At 42.1% G+C, this 16,246-nt stretch overlaps 1 protein-coding gene across 1 annotated transcript in view; it reads right to left on the bottom strand.

Annotated features, from left to right (window-relative positions):
- Positions 1-1,369: 1,369 nt before the first annotated feature.
- LOC147021980 (protein disulfide-isomerase TMX3-like) overlaps positions 1,370-16,246 on the bottom strand; it is a 101,145-nt gene continuing 86,268 nt past the window's right edge. Inside the window, exons 15-16 of the mRNA XM_085892471.1 lie at positions 5,703-5,771; positions 1,370-2,291 (exon numbers count right to left, since the gene is read on the bottom strand). Coding sequence (XP_085748597.1) covers positions 2,016-2,291; positions 5,703-5,771 — 345 coding nt within the window. The 3' untranslated portion in view covers positions 1,370-2,015. The remainder of the gene's footprint in view (positions 2,292-5,702; positions 5,772-16,246) is intronic.

Raw genomic sequence — 16,246 nt, 5'->3', positions numbered from 1 at the left:
TCCCCGAGTTTGTCATATAATTATCATCCCAGCTTTAAAATGACAACCCATTACCATAATGTTACCAACTATACCTTACCCATGACCTTTTATACTATCACTAACCCTGTTCTCTTCAACCTGCAGCTCTCTTCACTCAATCTGGCATTGTTTATCTGTCCATTCCTTGTGCACTCGTCCTCCTCCACCCACTGTCGGTTGCAAACCATCCACCCACATTCCATTTAGCTTTTGCAAGCCTCAATCTCACATAAATTATATGTGCGACATCATGTAAACTACAACCGAAATTTCAAAAGGTAAAATGTCATACTTTATACCTGGTATTAATAATTCAGTTGGATAGTACAATGAGTTAGTAATGTAAGATAGTGAAAAAAAAATATATAAAAAAAGCCAATAAAAATGACATGTCGAGTTTCGAAAGCTCCAGGAAGCAAGATAATCACAAGCGATGCAATTTCACCTCTTCCTGAGGCCTGTGAGACTGCACATGGACAAGGCACAGTTGAACTGCAAAGCCAAGTTGTAACTCACCAAGAATAGTGCGAAAGCACTCGGAAATTGACAATTTAAAGGGGAAAATCTGGTTTGCGTTCAGATTGCACAAAAGTATTTTGGAAAAGGATAAGCGGTTAGTCAGGGAGATGAACACCCAGCCATGCCACTCTACTACATCAAGTATGGGTACTGCCCGGCTGGAGACATTTTTCAATTTTCTTTACCTACATTCTCTCCAATGCCATTAGCTCATAGGCCGCTTGTTTATCGTCTTGAATTCCGAAACCTAGTCCTTGTAATGCTCACGCCCGTTTCAAAGGAATCCAGCTTGCAACTCACGTCTTTGGTAGCTTCGTTCGCTCATCCAGTGATCATGCGAGCTATTCAAAATGGCTGAATTGCTTCATAAACAGAAATAATTTGAACATTTTGTACCTCAATCAGAGTGACCCTATGATTACTTAGACCGTTTCTTTTCACAACACTTATATAACGATCAACAATATCCAATAACACACTTCACCAGAGTGAAATTAATGTACAGAAAGCATACAAATGTAAAACAATGAGTGACATCTCATTTGTCGATAAATACATGGAGAAATCCAATGCCCCCCCTCCCTTCCTGGAAACCCAAAATAAAAATGCTGTATTTTGCTAAGACAGAGCCTGATGCTCACGTCAGACAAGTATGTGGCCTTTCAGCATGGTATGGTCTCACACCCACTGCCCTTTCATCCTTTCACCCTTCCATATGTTAGCAATATTCACATTGGCCTCCAAGTAGACTTCAATCCTACCAGCATCCTATCCTTTCCCTCCCTCATTATCCCTCCAGTGTCCAATATCTGTCACTCTTACACTCATCTTAATTATTTTGGCCTCCTTTTCTCCCACCGACGTAAAGGCCACCATGCATGTGTCCAATCTCCACTCTTCCTCCGGTGTTCCAAAGTGGGAGCCCACCGAAACATCACATGATCTTTCTTTACCACCCCGACCTTCTCAATCCCTGGCAGAGCACCCCGAGATGAAATCTACTTGGAGGCTTCTCTTTTGCTTTCCAATCAAATCGTGTTTGTCCAATGTCTGCCTGTTTTACACTTCCCCACAATCAAATGGCTTCTCGATGCATACATTCTCATTATACTCATCCATGAGGCCCGACATTGTACATAAATTAGAATAAATAAATAACCCAACTCATATTATAAAAATGTTTCAGCAGCTTACTGCATTTCTGTGCATTGCAGGATTATATGGGGTAATCCATTCCAATGAGTAAGCTTCTCATTTTGGTGAGTTTTAGATGGTCTAAAGATGCGAAGATATGTGCATGTAGTTGGGGTGGGTGGGGTGGTGGGATGTGGGTGAGTGGAGAAAGTGTTGCAATAAAAACCTCATTCCTGTCTTTGCATTTGGCTGAACCAAATGATTGTCAAGACTCCTGATCCAAAATACAGCCCTTGAATATTAAATGACAAACTAAAATCCAATGAAACACCAATAAATCTTCAGTCCATTTTCTTCTCTTCCAGGGGTTTGGATGATTCGTCTTCAAGGTCAGAAGGTCCTCCGTCACTCCTGCCGGTGGCGTCCCGAATCATCTGTTCAGAATCACAGCTCAGAGCTTCTGGAGACTCGGCCTCATCATCACTCGTGTCCCAAGAGTCCCCTTGCTGTCCTTGTACGTCGTCAGCCGTACACATCCAGTAGCACATGATGCCAATGATGCCCATTGGAAGGCCAAACATGATGCAAGCAAGTAGTGGAGATACAGACATGATGGACTACAATAAACAGAGGCACAACCACAGTTAGTTTCCTTATTAATTATTTCTTTTCCAAACCTCCTCAAAACATTTTTAAAATCACAACACTCCAGAGAAAATAAAATACCAATCACAGATGCCACAACCTTAAAACAATGGGCTTGATGACAGTGTGCAAATGTGGTGCACGTGTATGTGTGTGCGTGCATGCATATGCATGCAATTCTTCAGCTGAAAAAATAAATTACAAATCTCCACAAATGCGAACTGAATGAAGATCCAATCAGTTAGAATTCATGGACCCCATAGGACATCTTTTGCAGAACAAGTGACGAAGGATCATGAAGGAGGACATCAAGACTCCATGGCTATGCAAACAGGTGCAAAATGGTACCTTGGATTTTATAAACAAAACCTTGATGAGTGTACTTACCAATGTGGGTAAATAAGTGTGGCTGACATTGAGCATTAGCCCTTCGTTAGAGGATAAAAGAAGACCCCCCCCCAAAAAAACACCTTTTTTGGCTTCAGGACGAAGGGGCTAACGTTCCCAACACCCAATTTATCATGGTGGAAAACATACCATACAGTCATCAAACTTCAGTTGATAAAATCCATCGTTTTCATCTGTTGACGCAGACCAACACGAGCCTTCACAGAGACTTGTATACCATTGTATCAAACATGTTACCAACTCATGTGGGATGTCCTGTGAGATATAGTTCAACTGTGTTCCATGGAAGCATCACCATCAATAAATGAAAACTCAGCTTTGGGTGCACCGTGACATCACGACAAGTCTTTCGTGTTCGAATAACAGCAGCAAAAGCTTCAGTGAGGACTGCCTGGTCTTAATAATAATATGAGACACAAAGTGAATTCCAGATGAGGCAGGTATTGAAACAATTGATGTTCTCTCCACAAGGTTTTGACAAGGATTTTTGCTTTCTGCAAATTTGTTGTGCTCCTTTTAAAGCCATCTCAAAATGTATTGCTTACACCAGGATAGATAGGCCTGAAATAGAGTAAACCCTGTTGCACCTTCACAATTAAATTTTGATGCCATTGTGTAAGTGCCATCCCATAACAGGCAGCTGGGTGGGGTGCCAATCTTTATAAATTACCAATTGATTAAATAGATGAGGCATTGGAGTGAGCGAGAGAAGGAGCAAACGATAAGTGCTCGGCAGGTGCTGGTTGGTAGCTGATAAGCTTAACAACAAACAAATTGAGGAAGCACAGAATATGTTGATCACAGACAAAAACAGACAGACGGGTGAAAGCATAGCCTTCTTCCACCTTCAGTGACAGAGGTAACACGAAGGGCACTGGGTGGAGTGCATACCTCGGCCACACAAAACCTGATAAAGTCAAACATATCAGGCCCAATAAATTTTTGATATATGATGCCGTACATAGTTTTTGACCCCATCTCTCAATGCTGAAAAATCACTTGAAAATCAAAAATTTATCGTGTTCAGATCTTCACCAAAATTGAATCAATTTGTCCTTGTCACACACCCAACATGTTCACAAAGTTTCATCCAAATCAGTCCACAACTTTTTGAGATATCGTGCTATAATACCAGTTTTAGCCCCGTCTCTCGATGGTGAAAAAAAATCACTTAAAAAATTATAGTATCCAGATCTTCACCAAAATCGAATCAGTTCGTCATTGTCACACACCCAACCTGCCCACCAAGTTTAATCCGAATCCGTCCACAACTTTTTGAGATATCCTACATACAAACAAACAAGACAGACAGGGGTGAAAACATAACCTCCTTCCACCTTTGTTGGTCAGGTCAGGTATGGGAGCATGTGCCAGAACAGCGCGTCGCTGCGTCCACTTTCCGCCGGTACTCCAGGGGCCTCCGTCTGGCCATCCCCCAGGCAGATGCCAGGCCCATCCCCATCTCCTTGAGATGATGGTCAACCTGCTGCAACCATGAGGCACATGGTCGGCCCACTGGCCTCCTCCACTCATGAGACTCCCTCGCTGAGAGAATCTGATGAGCAGGATCAGCGTCAGGAAAACGAGCCACATGTCCATACAGCCGCAACTGACTCTCACGGACTATGCAGATTACAAATCTCATCCGAGTCTCTCTCAGCAACCGCTCGTTGGACACAAAATCCGACCAGCAATAGCCAAGGATTCTCCGAAGAGACCTGGTACCAAAGGAATTAAGTCTCCGTCTCAGATCCTTGGTCAGAGTCCAAGTCTCGCACCCATAGAGCAAGACTGGAAGTACCAAGGACCTGAAGACTCGGACTTTCGTCCTCCCGCACAGGTACCGGCAGCGCCACACCCCATGATCCAGTGAATCCATGACTCCCCAGGCCCGACCCAGACGTCTATTGACCTCTGACTCGCAGCCAGCAGAGACATGAATATCACTGCCAAGGTAAGTGAATCTCTCCACGACCTCAACATCCTCACCACAAACAGACACAGACAGGACAGCAGCATCCAAGATGTCACCGAAAGCCTGGATCTTAGTTTTGACCCAAGAAACCCGTAATCCCAACGGCTCCGACTCCTCATTCAGCACCTCGAGGGCCCCCAAGAGGATGTCTAAAGTCTCCGCAAAGATGACTGCATCATCTGCAAAATCAAGGTCGAAGATCTTGACATTCCCAAACGATGCACCGCAACTTGATCTCTCGAACATCCTCCCTAAAATCCAGTCCATACAAGTGCTGAAAAGTGTGGGGGCAAGTACACATCCCTGACGAACTCCAGTAACAACTGGAAATAAGTCAGAGATGGTACCACCACACTTCACAGCACTCTCAGTACCAGAGTAGAGTTCAGACATCAGATCGATCAGTTTTGGTGGCACCCCACGAAGACCAAGAATCCTCCAGAGGACATCCCGATTCACTGAATCGAACGCTTTACAGAGATCAACATAGGCTGCAAGCAGCCCCTGCCGAAACTCTCGTCTGCGTTCGGTGAGGACACAAAGTGCAAGGATACGGTCAATCGTTGACCTCTTTGGTGTAAAGCCTGACTGCTCTGGACGCTGGTGCTCAAGCAGATGGTGGCGAACCCTATCAAGAACATCTTTTTGCTGTTTTGTCTGTTGAAAAAATAATAAATTTAATATATATATTTTTTTTAATCAACCTTCATTGTTGGCATGGTGAAAGCAAAACTCAAAAACTTTGGTGGCAGAGGTAATAAACACTTCCGACTACAAATAACAAAAACAATAAATCAGGATAACTATTCTCAAATGACAAAAATGGAACATTCAAGCTTTGCAAGACTGTGGCAGCAAGCCAGAACATACTGGATCAGGACAATGGTGACAACAACCGCAAGCAACAACCTACGACAGTTTCAAATATTGAAAACAAAATCTGAATGTTTAGAAAAATTTGGATCACAATCGATGTGCATATAAGTAATGGTACATTTACCTTGATTGTTTGCTTGGTATCAAAGACGAACCGCTTCAGCCTTTGTCCAAGACCATCACCACCGAGTGCCTGGTGAAAACAAACAGTCTAACTGATCAAACTTTCACCATTATTAGGCACACCAAATCTCGAACTTGATTTTCATTAAAAGAGCTTGATCCAAAGTTGTCATCCTTTGAGATGCCTGTTCATCAATCGAATGGGGCCCTCCAGGCTCCAATACATTTTCCTTTCGGTTTTGCTTTCAAAAACGTTTGGCATGCGAGTGGCATTTTCAAATGGCTAAAATAGTTGGAGTATTAGGATCAAGAAAGCCTTCCGAGCCTGCTTCCTTGCCAGGACCAGGTTCGAGTACTGTGGAGGCAAATTTTTCTTTTTAATTAACATAATGTTTTTACAGTGTGAAGATAAAAGAAAATGTAGCCCAATTAAGCTTGATTGATAATTAACCTGAGAGGTAAAGGTTTTATTTTAGCACATTTTACAATGTATTATGATAACCTTTAAATGGGAAATGTGTGATTCAAATACAACATGATTATTACATTTATCTGCTTTATGAGTATGTATCTGTTTTCAATAGATGTATCCATTTGCATTTTAAATGCCCTTATATTTATTTAATGTATTGGAAGGTTACCAGCCTGAGATTAAACATCAGAATCCCTCACCCCAAGCAGATAGGCCTTCCAAATAATCTTTATACAGTACAATATAATTTTCTATATTCTCTTTTGCTTATTAAAGATATATATATATATATATATATATATATATATATATATATATATATATATATATATATATATATATATATATATATATATATATATATATATATATATATATACACACACATGCATACACACACACAATATTAAGGAATCCTCGTAATGTTAAATAATTTTATGCTGGTGACAGATGGTCTAGCTGCACCCTTTGAAGCTGGAGTTTAGCATCATTGGAATGTGTGCTTAGATAATGTACATGTCTCCTTCGAACCCTTATCATCTTTTTGGTTGTAAAGTTGCTGTGTTCAAGTTGACCTCTGAATAACCCTGCCAGAAGGCTTTGGGTGATCATCTTCGCAATTCCTACAAAGCTGTCCTTTGCAGTATCTTACCTTGAGCACCACCAGATATCTTGGACCAATCTCACCCCCCACCCCCAATTTTTGCTTCGGGCTGAAGATCCATGTCTTATTAGGAAAGAGGATGAAGAGTGTTGCTTGCTATTGTGTTACTTAATTGCCTCTTTCCTCCATCATGATGTTTTACTAAATAAATGCTTCAAACTTCTCAAGAAGAATTTAATTCCTTGACAGTATCTTGGGAAGGGATCAGATGCTAATGGTCTTGTACACCTCAAGTTGCTAATGCTAATGATCAGATGCTGGTCTTGTACACCTATTATCAGGTCAGGCCAGGTCAGATCTGTGACTCACTGTCGGAATCATGTAAACCTGCACTGCACTAACCTGTTTCATGGTCAGGTTGTCAGTGACGAAACCGTCTCCACCACCAGGTTTTCTGGTGAGGAGGGTGCCTGAATATGGACACCCAGCAGGATTAAACACAAAACCTGTCAAAAGGCAGAGGAGCTCCTTGTGAGCCAACGGCCATCCGTATCTAGTGCGCAACTGTGTCTGCAGACGTCCTCCTGCAGTTGGGTTACTTTTTCTATTACGAGGTTGGTGGCAGGATTTGCACTCTTGGCCACCATAAAACCCTTCATTCCGCAAAACATACGAAAAGTAAAAATAAATCTGAAAACCCACTCCATGGGAGTACTTCCTGTGCAGCTTCCCTTCGCAGGGCAGCCCACCGTATGAAGGGATTGGGGCAAAGTCGTCGGGATCCCCATTTCTTGATGATAGGAGGAAAACCATGGGATAACCTTCCCAGATCAGATTGCGGTAGTGTGTGTCAGGGTGGTGCTGAGGTGTCATGCAACAGACGGTGGTCTCCTTTGGTTAACCTGAGATGGTCCCGTTGGGTGAGTGCCTGGAATGTCCAATTTCTAAGAGAGGATGATCACCTGTCTGTTATCATGTGAGCTCATGTGTTTGGACATCGGTATTGCAGCACTTTCTGAGGATCGGAGACAAGACTGCGGCGAGATCATAGCGGGTGGTTACACATACTATTGGTCTGGTCGCTCTGATGGTTACTATGCTCAAGGAGTAGCTGTAGCTGTGTCCAATAAGCTGACTCCATTGATAATTGAGGTAACACTGGTCAACGAGCGTATTATGAGACAAAGGATTCGTCACTCCTTGGGTGTTGTTTCCCTGGTCTCTGAATATGCTCCGACTGAGACGAGTGATCTCACCGTGAAAAATGCATTCTATGCCACGCTCGAGTCTGTGGTTGATCAGTGCCCCAGGCGACATACTCTTCTCATCTTGGGGGATTTCAATGCATCGACTGTGCCTTGAAGATCACCATCTTTGATGTTGTCGGTAGAAGTCTTTGATGTTGTCGGTAAACAAGCTCAAGGATGAGAGGGTAGCTGAGGAGTTTGCAAACAGGATGAGTGGAGATCTGGGGGGTCTGGGTGCCTTGGGGAATCCTGAAGAGCTGTTGAGTGTCTTCAAGACCACCATCCTTGATGTTGTGAGTAGATGTCTTTGAACTTACCATCGGGCGAAGAAGAAGTTTGTCTCTCAAGGGACACTGGATACCGTTGACAAGAGTCGCAGGGCCAGGCTTAATGGCAGAGCTGAGCTGTTGAGGGAGTTGAGGCGTAAAACTGTACGTGCGCTAAGGGTGGACAAGGAATCTGAGGGGGTTGAGCATCGCCTGTGGTCAAGTGATCCTCATCCTGCTTACAGGGGAATTTGCACATTGCGTTCCTCCAAGCCCGTTCCTCGGTGTACTGCAGTTAGAGCGGAGGGTGGTGGGTTCTTGACAGAGGAGTCCGAAGTGAGTTACTTTCAGGGGCTGTACTAGACTGATCCACCAGCTGTCAAGTTGGATGTCAGGGGTGTTACTATCCTTATTGCTGACCTTCCCATCAACTGTGATCTACCTTCGTTTGTGGAAACACAGGCTGCGGTGAACTGGCTGAAATGGGGTAAAGCTCCTGGGATCTGTGGCATCCATGCTGAACTTCTCAAGGCTGGTGGAAATGCTGCACTCATGTCGTTCCATGCAGTTTTGTGCTCTGCCTGGAACACAGGCATCATCGCAACTGAGTGGAAGAGGGGCCTTGTTGTCCCTCTCTGGAAAGGGAAGGGTGATCACCAGGACTGCAACAACTACCAAGGGGTGTCACTGCTCTCGGTGCCGGGCAAGGTCTTTGCTCGGATAATTCTTGATATAGTTCGCCACCATCTGCTTAAGTACCAGCGCCCAGAGCAGTCAGGCTTTACACAATAGAGGTCAACGATTGACCGTATCCTTGCTCTTCGGGTCCTCACCAAACGCAGACGAGAGTTTCAACAGGGGCTGCTTGCAGCCTTTGTTGATTTCTGTAAAGTGTTCGATTCAGTGAATCGGGATGTCCTCTGGAGAATTATTAGTCTTCATGGGGTGCCACCAAAACTGATCAATCTGATGTCTAAACTATACTCTGGTACTGAGAGTGCTGTGAGATGTGGTGATACCATCTCTGACTTATTTCCAGTTGTTGCTGGAGTTTGTCAGGGGTGTGTACTGGCCTACACTTTTCAGCACTTGTATGGACTGGTTTCTGGGGAGGATGTCGGAGAGATCAAGCTGCGGTGCATCATTTGGGAATGTCAAGATCTCTGAACTTGATTTCGCAGATGTTGCAGTCATCTTTGCAGAGACTGGATAAACTTTTGGGGGCCCTCGAGGTGCTGAATGAGGAGTCGGAGCCGCTGGGATTACGGGTTTCCTGGGTCAAAACTCAGATCCAGGCTTTCAATGACATATTGGATGCTGCTATCATGTCTGTACCTGTTTGTGGCGAGCATGGTGAAGTCATGGAGATATTCACTTCCCTTGGCAGTGATATTCATGTCTCTGCTGACTGAGAGTCAGAGGTCAATCGAAGTCTGGGTCAGGCCTGGGGAGTCATGGATTCACTGGATCATGGGGTGTGGCACTGCCGGTACCTGTGCGGGAGGACAAAAGTCTGAGTCTTCAGGTTCTTGGAGCTTCCAGTCTTGCTCTACGGATGTGAGACTTGGACTCTGACCAGGGATCTGAGATGGTGAATTAATTCCTTTGGTACTAGGTCTCTTTGCAGAATCCTTGGCTATCGCTGGTCGGACTTTGTGTCCAACGAGCAGTTTGTCCGTGAGCGTCAGCTGTGGCTGTATGGACATGTGGCTCGTTTTCCTGATGCTGATCCTGCTCACCAGATTCTCTCAGCAAGGGAGCCTCATAAGTGGAGGAGGCCAATGAGCCGACCACATGCCTCTGAGTTGCAGCAGGTTGATCAGCATCTCAAGGAGATAGGGATGGGCCAGGCATCTGCCTGGGGGATAGCCAGACGGAGACCCCTGGAGTACCGGCTGAAAGTGGACGCAGCGACGCACTGCTCCAGCACATGCTCCCATACCTGATCTGACACCTCAGGTTGAGACGTACTTTAGCAAGCCATCAGACTGTTTGGCATCACAACAGCCAATCTGTATTTTAAGGGTCATAACTTGTTTGAAGTGAGCCTCCAAACACGGTGTTGCGCTAATTCCCTATGGAAGTGCGAAATGTATGCAACCTTGATTCATATTTAAAGGGATGAATCTGCCCAGTTTTGCTCCCTCATGCATGGATAAAACATCCAATGTCAACAATCATTTACCGAGACAATCGACAAACGTATGGATTATGCCAAGCCAAAGAACATCTGCCTCCATTTCAGTCTTACATTTCCCTCAGTCCATTATTGCAGGTTCCAGTCTCTTCTAGTTCACAACAACATGATTCATCCAAAGGTTCCCCTACGCGTACCTTGTTCCCCTTTCCCCCACCTGTGGAACCAACTTCCACATTCTCTTCAATCTCATTCTGCCCTCCAGGTCTGCAAGACAGCTGTTCACCACCATGATTTTTTTCTCCCAATCAAAAACCACAACCTTTTCTCCCCTCATGAGACCCCCCTCCCCACCCCCTTCCAAATTTCCAGTTGACCCTTTTTCCTGGGGACGTCGATCGTATCAATTGAATTGGCATTTAAATAACCAAAACACAAAGTAATAAATGTTGACACCATGGGTCCACAAGGTAAATTAGGACTCCCCGGAGTGCAACGACACCCCACACGTCTCTCTACGGTACGGGATTGACAAGTTATGGACCTAGTGACAGGCAGCATTCAATCAATGTAATACGTAGGCAGTTATTCCTTTTTCCTGGGGACATCATTGGTATCAATTGAATTGGTATTTAAATAACCTTAACATTAAGTAATAAATGTTCGCACCATGCGTCGACAGGGCAAAGTGAGACTCCCGCATTCAAGTAGACTACAACACTGCGACTGAGTACCGTTCTACTTTGTTCTGTTTTGCAAAGTGTCGCTCTACAAGTGATTTTTCATTTGTCTGTCTGTTCATCTACAGCCCAAACCGCTCAGCTGATTGTTCTGAAACTTATGGAGATTGTAGGTAACGTTCTTGCGGCAGTCGATAAATGGTCGACACGAGGTCAACATTGGCTGAAAGTCAATACTGTATAGGCCGGATTTCTAAAAATGTCAATTTTCATCTGATCGACTTGAAAATTGAAGAGGATATGCATATCAGGTCAGTAAATTCAACCAACTATTTTTGAGATCAACATAGGCTAAAAGGTCAACATATACTGAATTGCTAAAGTTGTCAATTTTCATCTGATTGACTTGAAATTGAAAGAGGATTTGCACATTTGGTCGTTGAATTCAACTTCCAATTGTTTGAGGTCAACACATGCCAAAAGGTCAACATATACCAAATTTCCATAATCCTCAATTTTCATCCAATTGACTTGAAATTTGAACAGGATTTTCATATCAGCTCACTGAATTCAACCACCAATTTTATTTATCAGGTCATCATTGGCCAAAAGTCAACAACTTTGGTGCAATTTCTAAAATTGTCAATTTTCATCCAATTGACTTGATATTTTGAAGAGGATTTGGTCATTGAATTCAACTACCAATTATTTTGAGGTCAACATTGGCCACAAGGTCAACACAAAGCGAAATGTCAACAAATTGGGTACAATTTCTAAAATCCTCAATTTTCATCTGATTGACTTGAAAATTGAAGAGGATTTGCATATCAGGTAACTGAATTCAATAAACTATTTTTGAGGTCAAAGTTGGCCAAAAGGTCAACATGGCCAAAATTTCGAAAATGTCAATTTTCGTTGGATCGACTTGAAATTGGAACAAGATTTTCATTTCACCTCATCAAATTCAACCAATTATTCTTGACGTCAACACATGCCAGATGGTCAACAGAGGCCAAAAGGTCAATATCTAAGGTGGAATTTCTTAGGCAATGAGACCATTCAATAACTTTTACCATGCCCAGTAGAGAATATATAGCCTCCTGAAGGTAAGGCAGTTTTTGCAAAGTTTGAAGTCACGTGACGCGAAAACGAAAGTGAAATTCGAAAATCCGGCCCAACTAAATTTAGATATTGTCCCATAGATTCATATGCCACAATCAAATTCAAGATTGCTTGAGAAATGTAGGAGGAGATAGATTGTGAAAATCGTCATTTTTGCATTTTTTGCCAACTTTGAAGTCACGTGACACGAAAACGAAAGCGAATATCGAAAATCCGGCCTGACCAAATTTAGATATTGTCCCATAGATTCATATGCCACAATCAAATTCAAGATTGCTTGAGATATGTAGGAGGAGATAGATTTTGGAAATCGTCATTTTCGCATGGATATCGTCATTTTCGCATTTTTTGCCAACTTTGAAGTCACGTGACACGAAAACGAAAGGAAATATCGAAAATCCGGCCCGATCAAAATTTAGATATTGTCCCATAGATTCATATGCTGCAATGAAATTCAAGATCGCTTGAGAAATGGCGGAGGAGATAGAATTTGAAAATCGTCATTTTCACAATTTCAAAGGCCTCGTGACCTTGACCTTCGGTGACCTTGAAAGTCATACCATCGTCTACGTCTCATCGACCTCTATCAGGATCACTAATGACCAGATCTCCCGCTTCAACTTCATTGTGAATGGACGGACGGACCCATATTACCCTCTCACCAATATTATTAGGTCATTGGAAATGACCTAAAAAGGTAAGTAAACCTACCAAATATGGCATCGTGTTTCAAAAATTTTAAATGTAAAATCTGCAACGATTACATTTAAGAAAATGCTTAAAGTATTAAATTATGTTAATGTTTTTGAAATGTGCCAACACATTGTGCCAAAAATTAGGATCTGTTCATTACTAAACATTGTTTAGAAATATGGATATCAATTAGGTGCAGTATTTTCTGTATTGTTTCTGTTATTGTCATTTTAATTTCACGATTAAACAATATCAACAAGAACAACAACGGCCAAAGCGGAACCATGTAGTTTGTCAAAAAGGGCGAAAATTCAAAGGAGTGTTCACAGTTTGTTTTTCAAAAAAGACCGATTTAAAGGACCATGATGTGCATGCAGAAAGAATGTAATAAATAGTTAAACTGTTCAAATTTGGTTTTGTAACTCCAATAACTGGTAGAGCCTTGTCAATGTGTTGGAATTGTGGAATAAAGATTCTCAGTAGGCCTATAGCTATAGATATAGCTGTCTTGTTGGTAATATCTTTTGTTGGTTTGATCCTTTATCGTGATCGTGAACTATCCAGCACTGAAGAAAGAGAGCAGACTGTGTTGTAATGTAATTTAACTATTTATTAGTATATAAGAGATCCTGAGTTCTTATCCCATCCTTTAAGAAAACATTAGAATTAGACTTTCATTGTGTTGTCAGACTTGTGTGCAAGGGACAGAAACACCAAGGGGGCTTTGAAGATGGGGGCCATCAATCTGTGTTTGCAGAAGTTGAAGAGGTGGAGAATGTTGATGAAAACAAAACAGGACAGAACAAAGAACAGACAAATGTACGTGTGATAGACACCGAAGTGGATATGAATGTTCAGCATGAACAAACTCCAATGAAATCAGACATAAGAGATTATAATCCTCTGCAACCAATGATCTTAAGTTCAATCTGATCATGAACAGGGAACCAGAAATTCGCTTTAACATTTCCAGCCAAACTTTACAAGGATAAGCATAAATCATCTGGATAAATAAAAAGATTCTTTTGCCATGACTTATTCAAAATGTTTTATTTCATATCATATTCGAAAGCAGATGATGATCTTTATTGCCTTGCCTCTCGTTTTTTTCCCAGACACTGCACACCATCACCCAAAGAAATTGATAAGTGAACCTTTCCAAAATTGGAAAGATGCTGTTTTGACCTCAAATCACATTTGACATGTGACGATCATAGGATGTCCATGGCTAAACTAAAAGTATATCAAGAAATACAGAATTTATGACAAAAAGAAACACCCACAAAAAAATGTTCCCCTTGCTCTGCTCGGCAAAATTATATTTTTCCTTACCAAAAAAAAATGTTCCACCTGAACATAAAATCCTGGATCTGCCCCTGGCTTTAAACATCACGTTTTACAACATGGAAAAGGATGTTCTCTTGAGAATGTACTATGTAGCTGTTTTTTGCTTTGAGTGACCTCACATTTATTTGAACTTTAATTCAATTTCCGTTTTTACTTTTCACTGTTGCTAAGGTGGCATAACACTCGAACGCAGCAAGGTTTGTGAAAAAAAAAATCAGGTGTTTTTTTAAATTTAACGTTTTTACATCGTATTGTGGATTTATATATAAAGCAACGTGAGCTGAGGAGCTTCCATATGCTTCCAAGTGGCTTCATGACTTTGTCTGAAGTTTTATTCGATTTCTGTTTTCATTTTTGGTATTTGCTAATGTAGGTTCAGACTCGACTGAAACAATTTCCGTGAAAATCCATTGCCATTTGATGAATTTAGGTCGTAAAGGCTTCTCGAATGTTCAAGGTGGCCTCATGGCCTTGCTTAATTCCGATTTGATTTCTATTTCCACTTTTTTTTTCTTAAATAGTCACCGACAGATTCAGACTCGACTGCAACAAATTGTGACAGTCCAATCAAAAACTACTTTTTCATAAGGTAAATGCATTAAATTTCAAATCACCAAGATGGACCTTAAAGGGACACTATATGATTTAATGCATTCACTGCATGAACTAGTGCCTTGTCCCCCAGAGGGACTGCTTATACAGAGCGTCTGCCAGATCTGTCAGGATATTCCGAGGTTTCGCGAGGTGCTCTGCAGGGAATCAAAGCAAATATGGTGAAAAGCAGACATATTAAAATAAAGCTATAACGTTTGCATGGACCGCGAACCGATGTACCACGTGACGTGTGTAGAGATAAGCAGGCAATGTGGCGGATAATATCTGCAATGTATATTTCACGGGTGATTAAACTTTGCGACGTGTTCAGGGTTGTTCTATGTAAAACAGCAACTCTTCTGTGGAAAAATTCATTATTTCAACAAATTTATTTAATTTCTTTAACTGCTGTGGATGCTGTGAAGACCGGCTTTAAAGTTAAAGGGATCCTATATGGTATGCAGCAACAGCCTGGCCAGCCGTTCCTTTACCAATTAATTAGAGTGCTTGCTTGATTGCTTAAGCAACTTGCCGAACACCCTTCAGTCGAAAGTGATTTTGTTGATGTCCTGATCTGGATGCACAGTTGGCAGTTGTTCCAAGGTAGAGGTTTTTGCACTAATACTAATATGATTTACAAAGGCAATATGGCTTCTCTTTGGGTGTTATCAAATCTATTTTGCTTTGAAAATCACAATTTCTGAGCTGTTTACTGTATTAACGCGTTTTCTAAATTACAGAACCAATTTTTTTTTCCACCCGTCACATGATGATTGGCAGCTGTTTATAAAAATCAGTTTATGCAAGTATCCGTGAAAAAGTCTTGAATGCAATGTTGTTTTTAAAATGTGTTTCTTGAAATTCCCCCAAAACAAGGGTGAAAGCTACTCAAGGTTTTTGGGTTGTATACAGTGCTTACTGTCGTTGGTAATCACACCAACTCCAATCTGCCAATTACTGAAGAATGGCTGATATCAGCCAAGCACTAATACTGTGTGTGTATTTGTGTTTTTCAGAAAGCAAAACACATTTTCTCTCTGCTAACTCCCCCCCCCCCCCACCTGTCTATCTCTGTCTCTCTCCCATCCTTGCTCCATCCATGCCGAATACAGAGCAGCACCCTCCCACACATCTCTCTGTTTCCAGACTGTCTGGGCAGAGTTCGTCGGCAGACGTGTCATCCCAGCGGTGTTCATTTGCTTACAGACTGTTTATCTCCAGACATGTCCGGTGGTGTTTTTTCCAGGCGGTGTTCATGGCATGACTGGTAGAAAATGGATTTCAGACATTATTTTGTTTCCATCTTGATTGTTATTATATGCAGAAGCATTTTGATGAGACAGTATGAATCGTAATTAACGCTTCACCGCATGTCTGCCTATT

The sequence above is a fragment of the Eptatretus burgeri genome, chromosome 8 (genome assembly GCF_056783735.1).
Source record: "Eptatretus burgeri isolate ZD-2024b chromosome 8, Ebu_testis_v1, whole genome shotgun sequence".
Lineage (NCBI taxonomy): Eukaryota > Metazoa > Chordata > Myxini > Myxiniformes > Myxinidae > Eptatretus > Eptatretus burgeri.
Note: the sequence above shows the minus strand (reverse complement) of the source record. Positions and strands in the feature narration are given on the sequence as shown.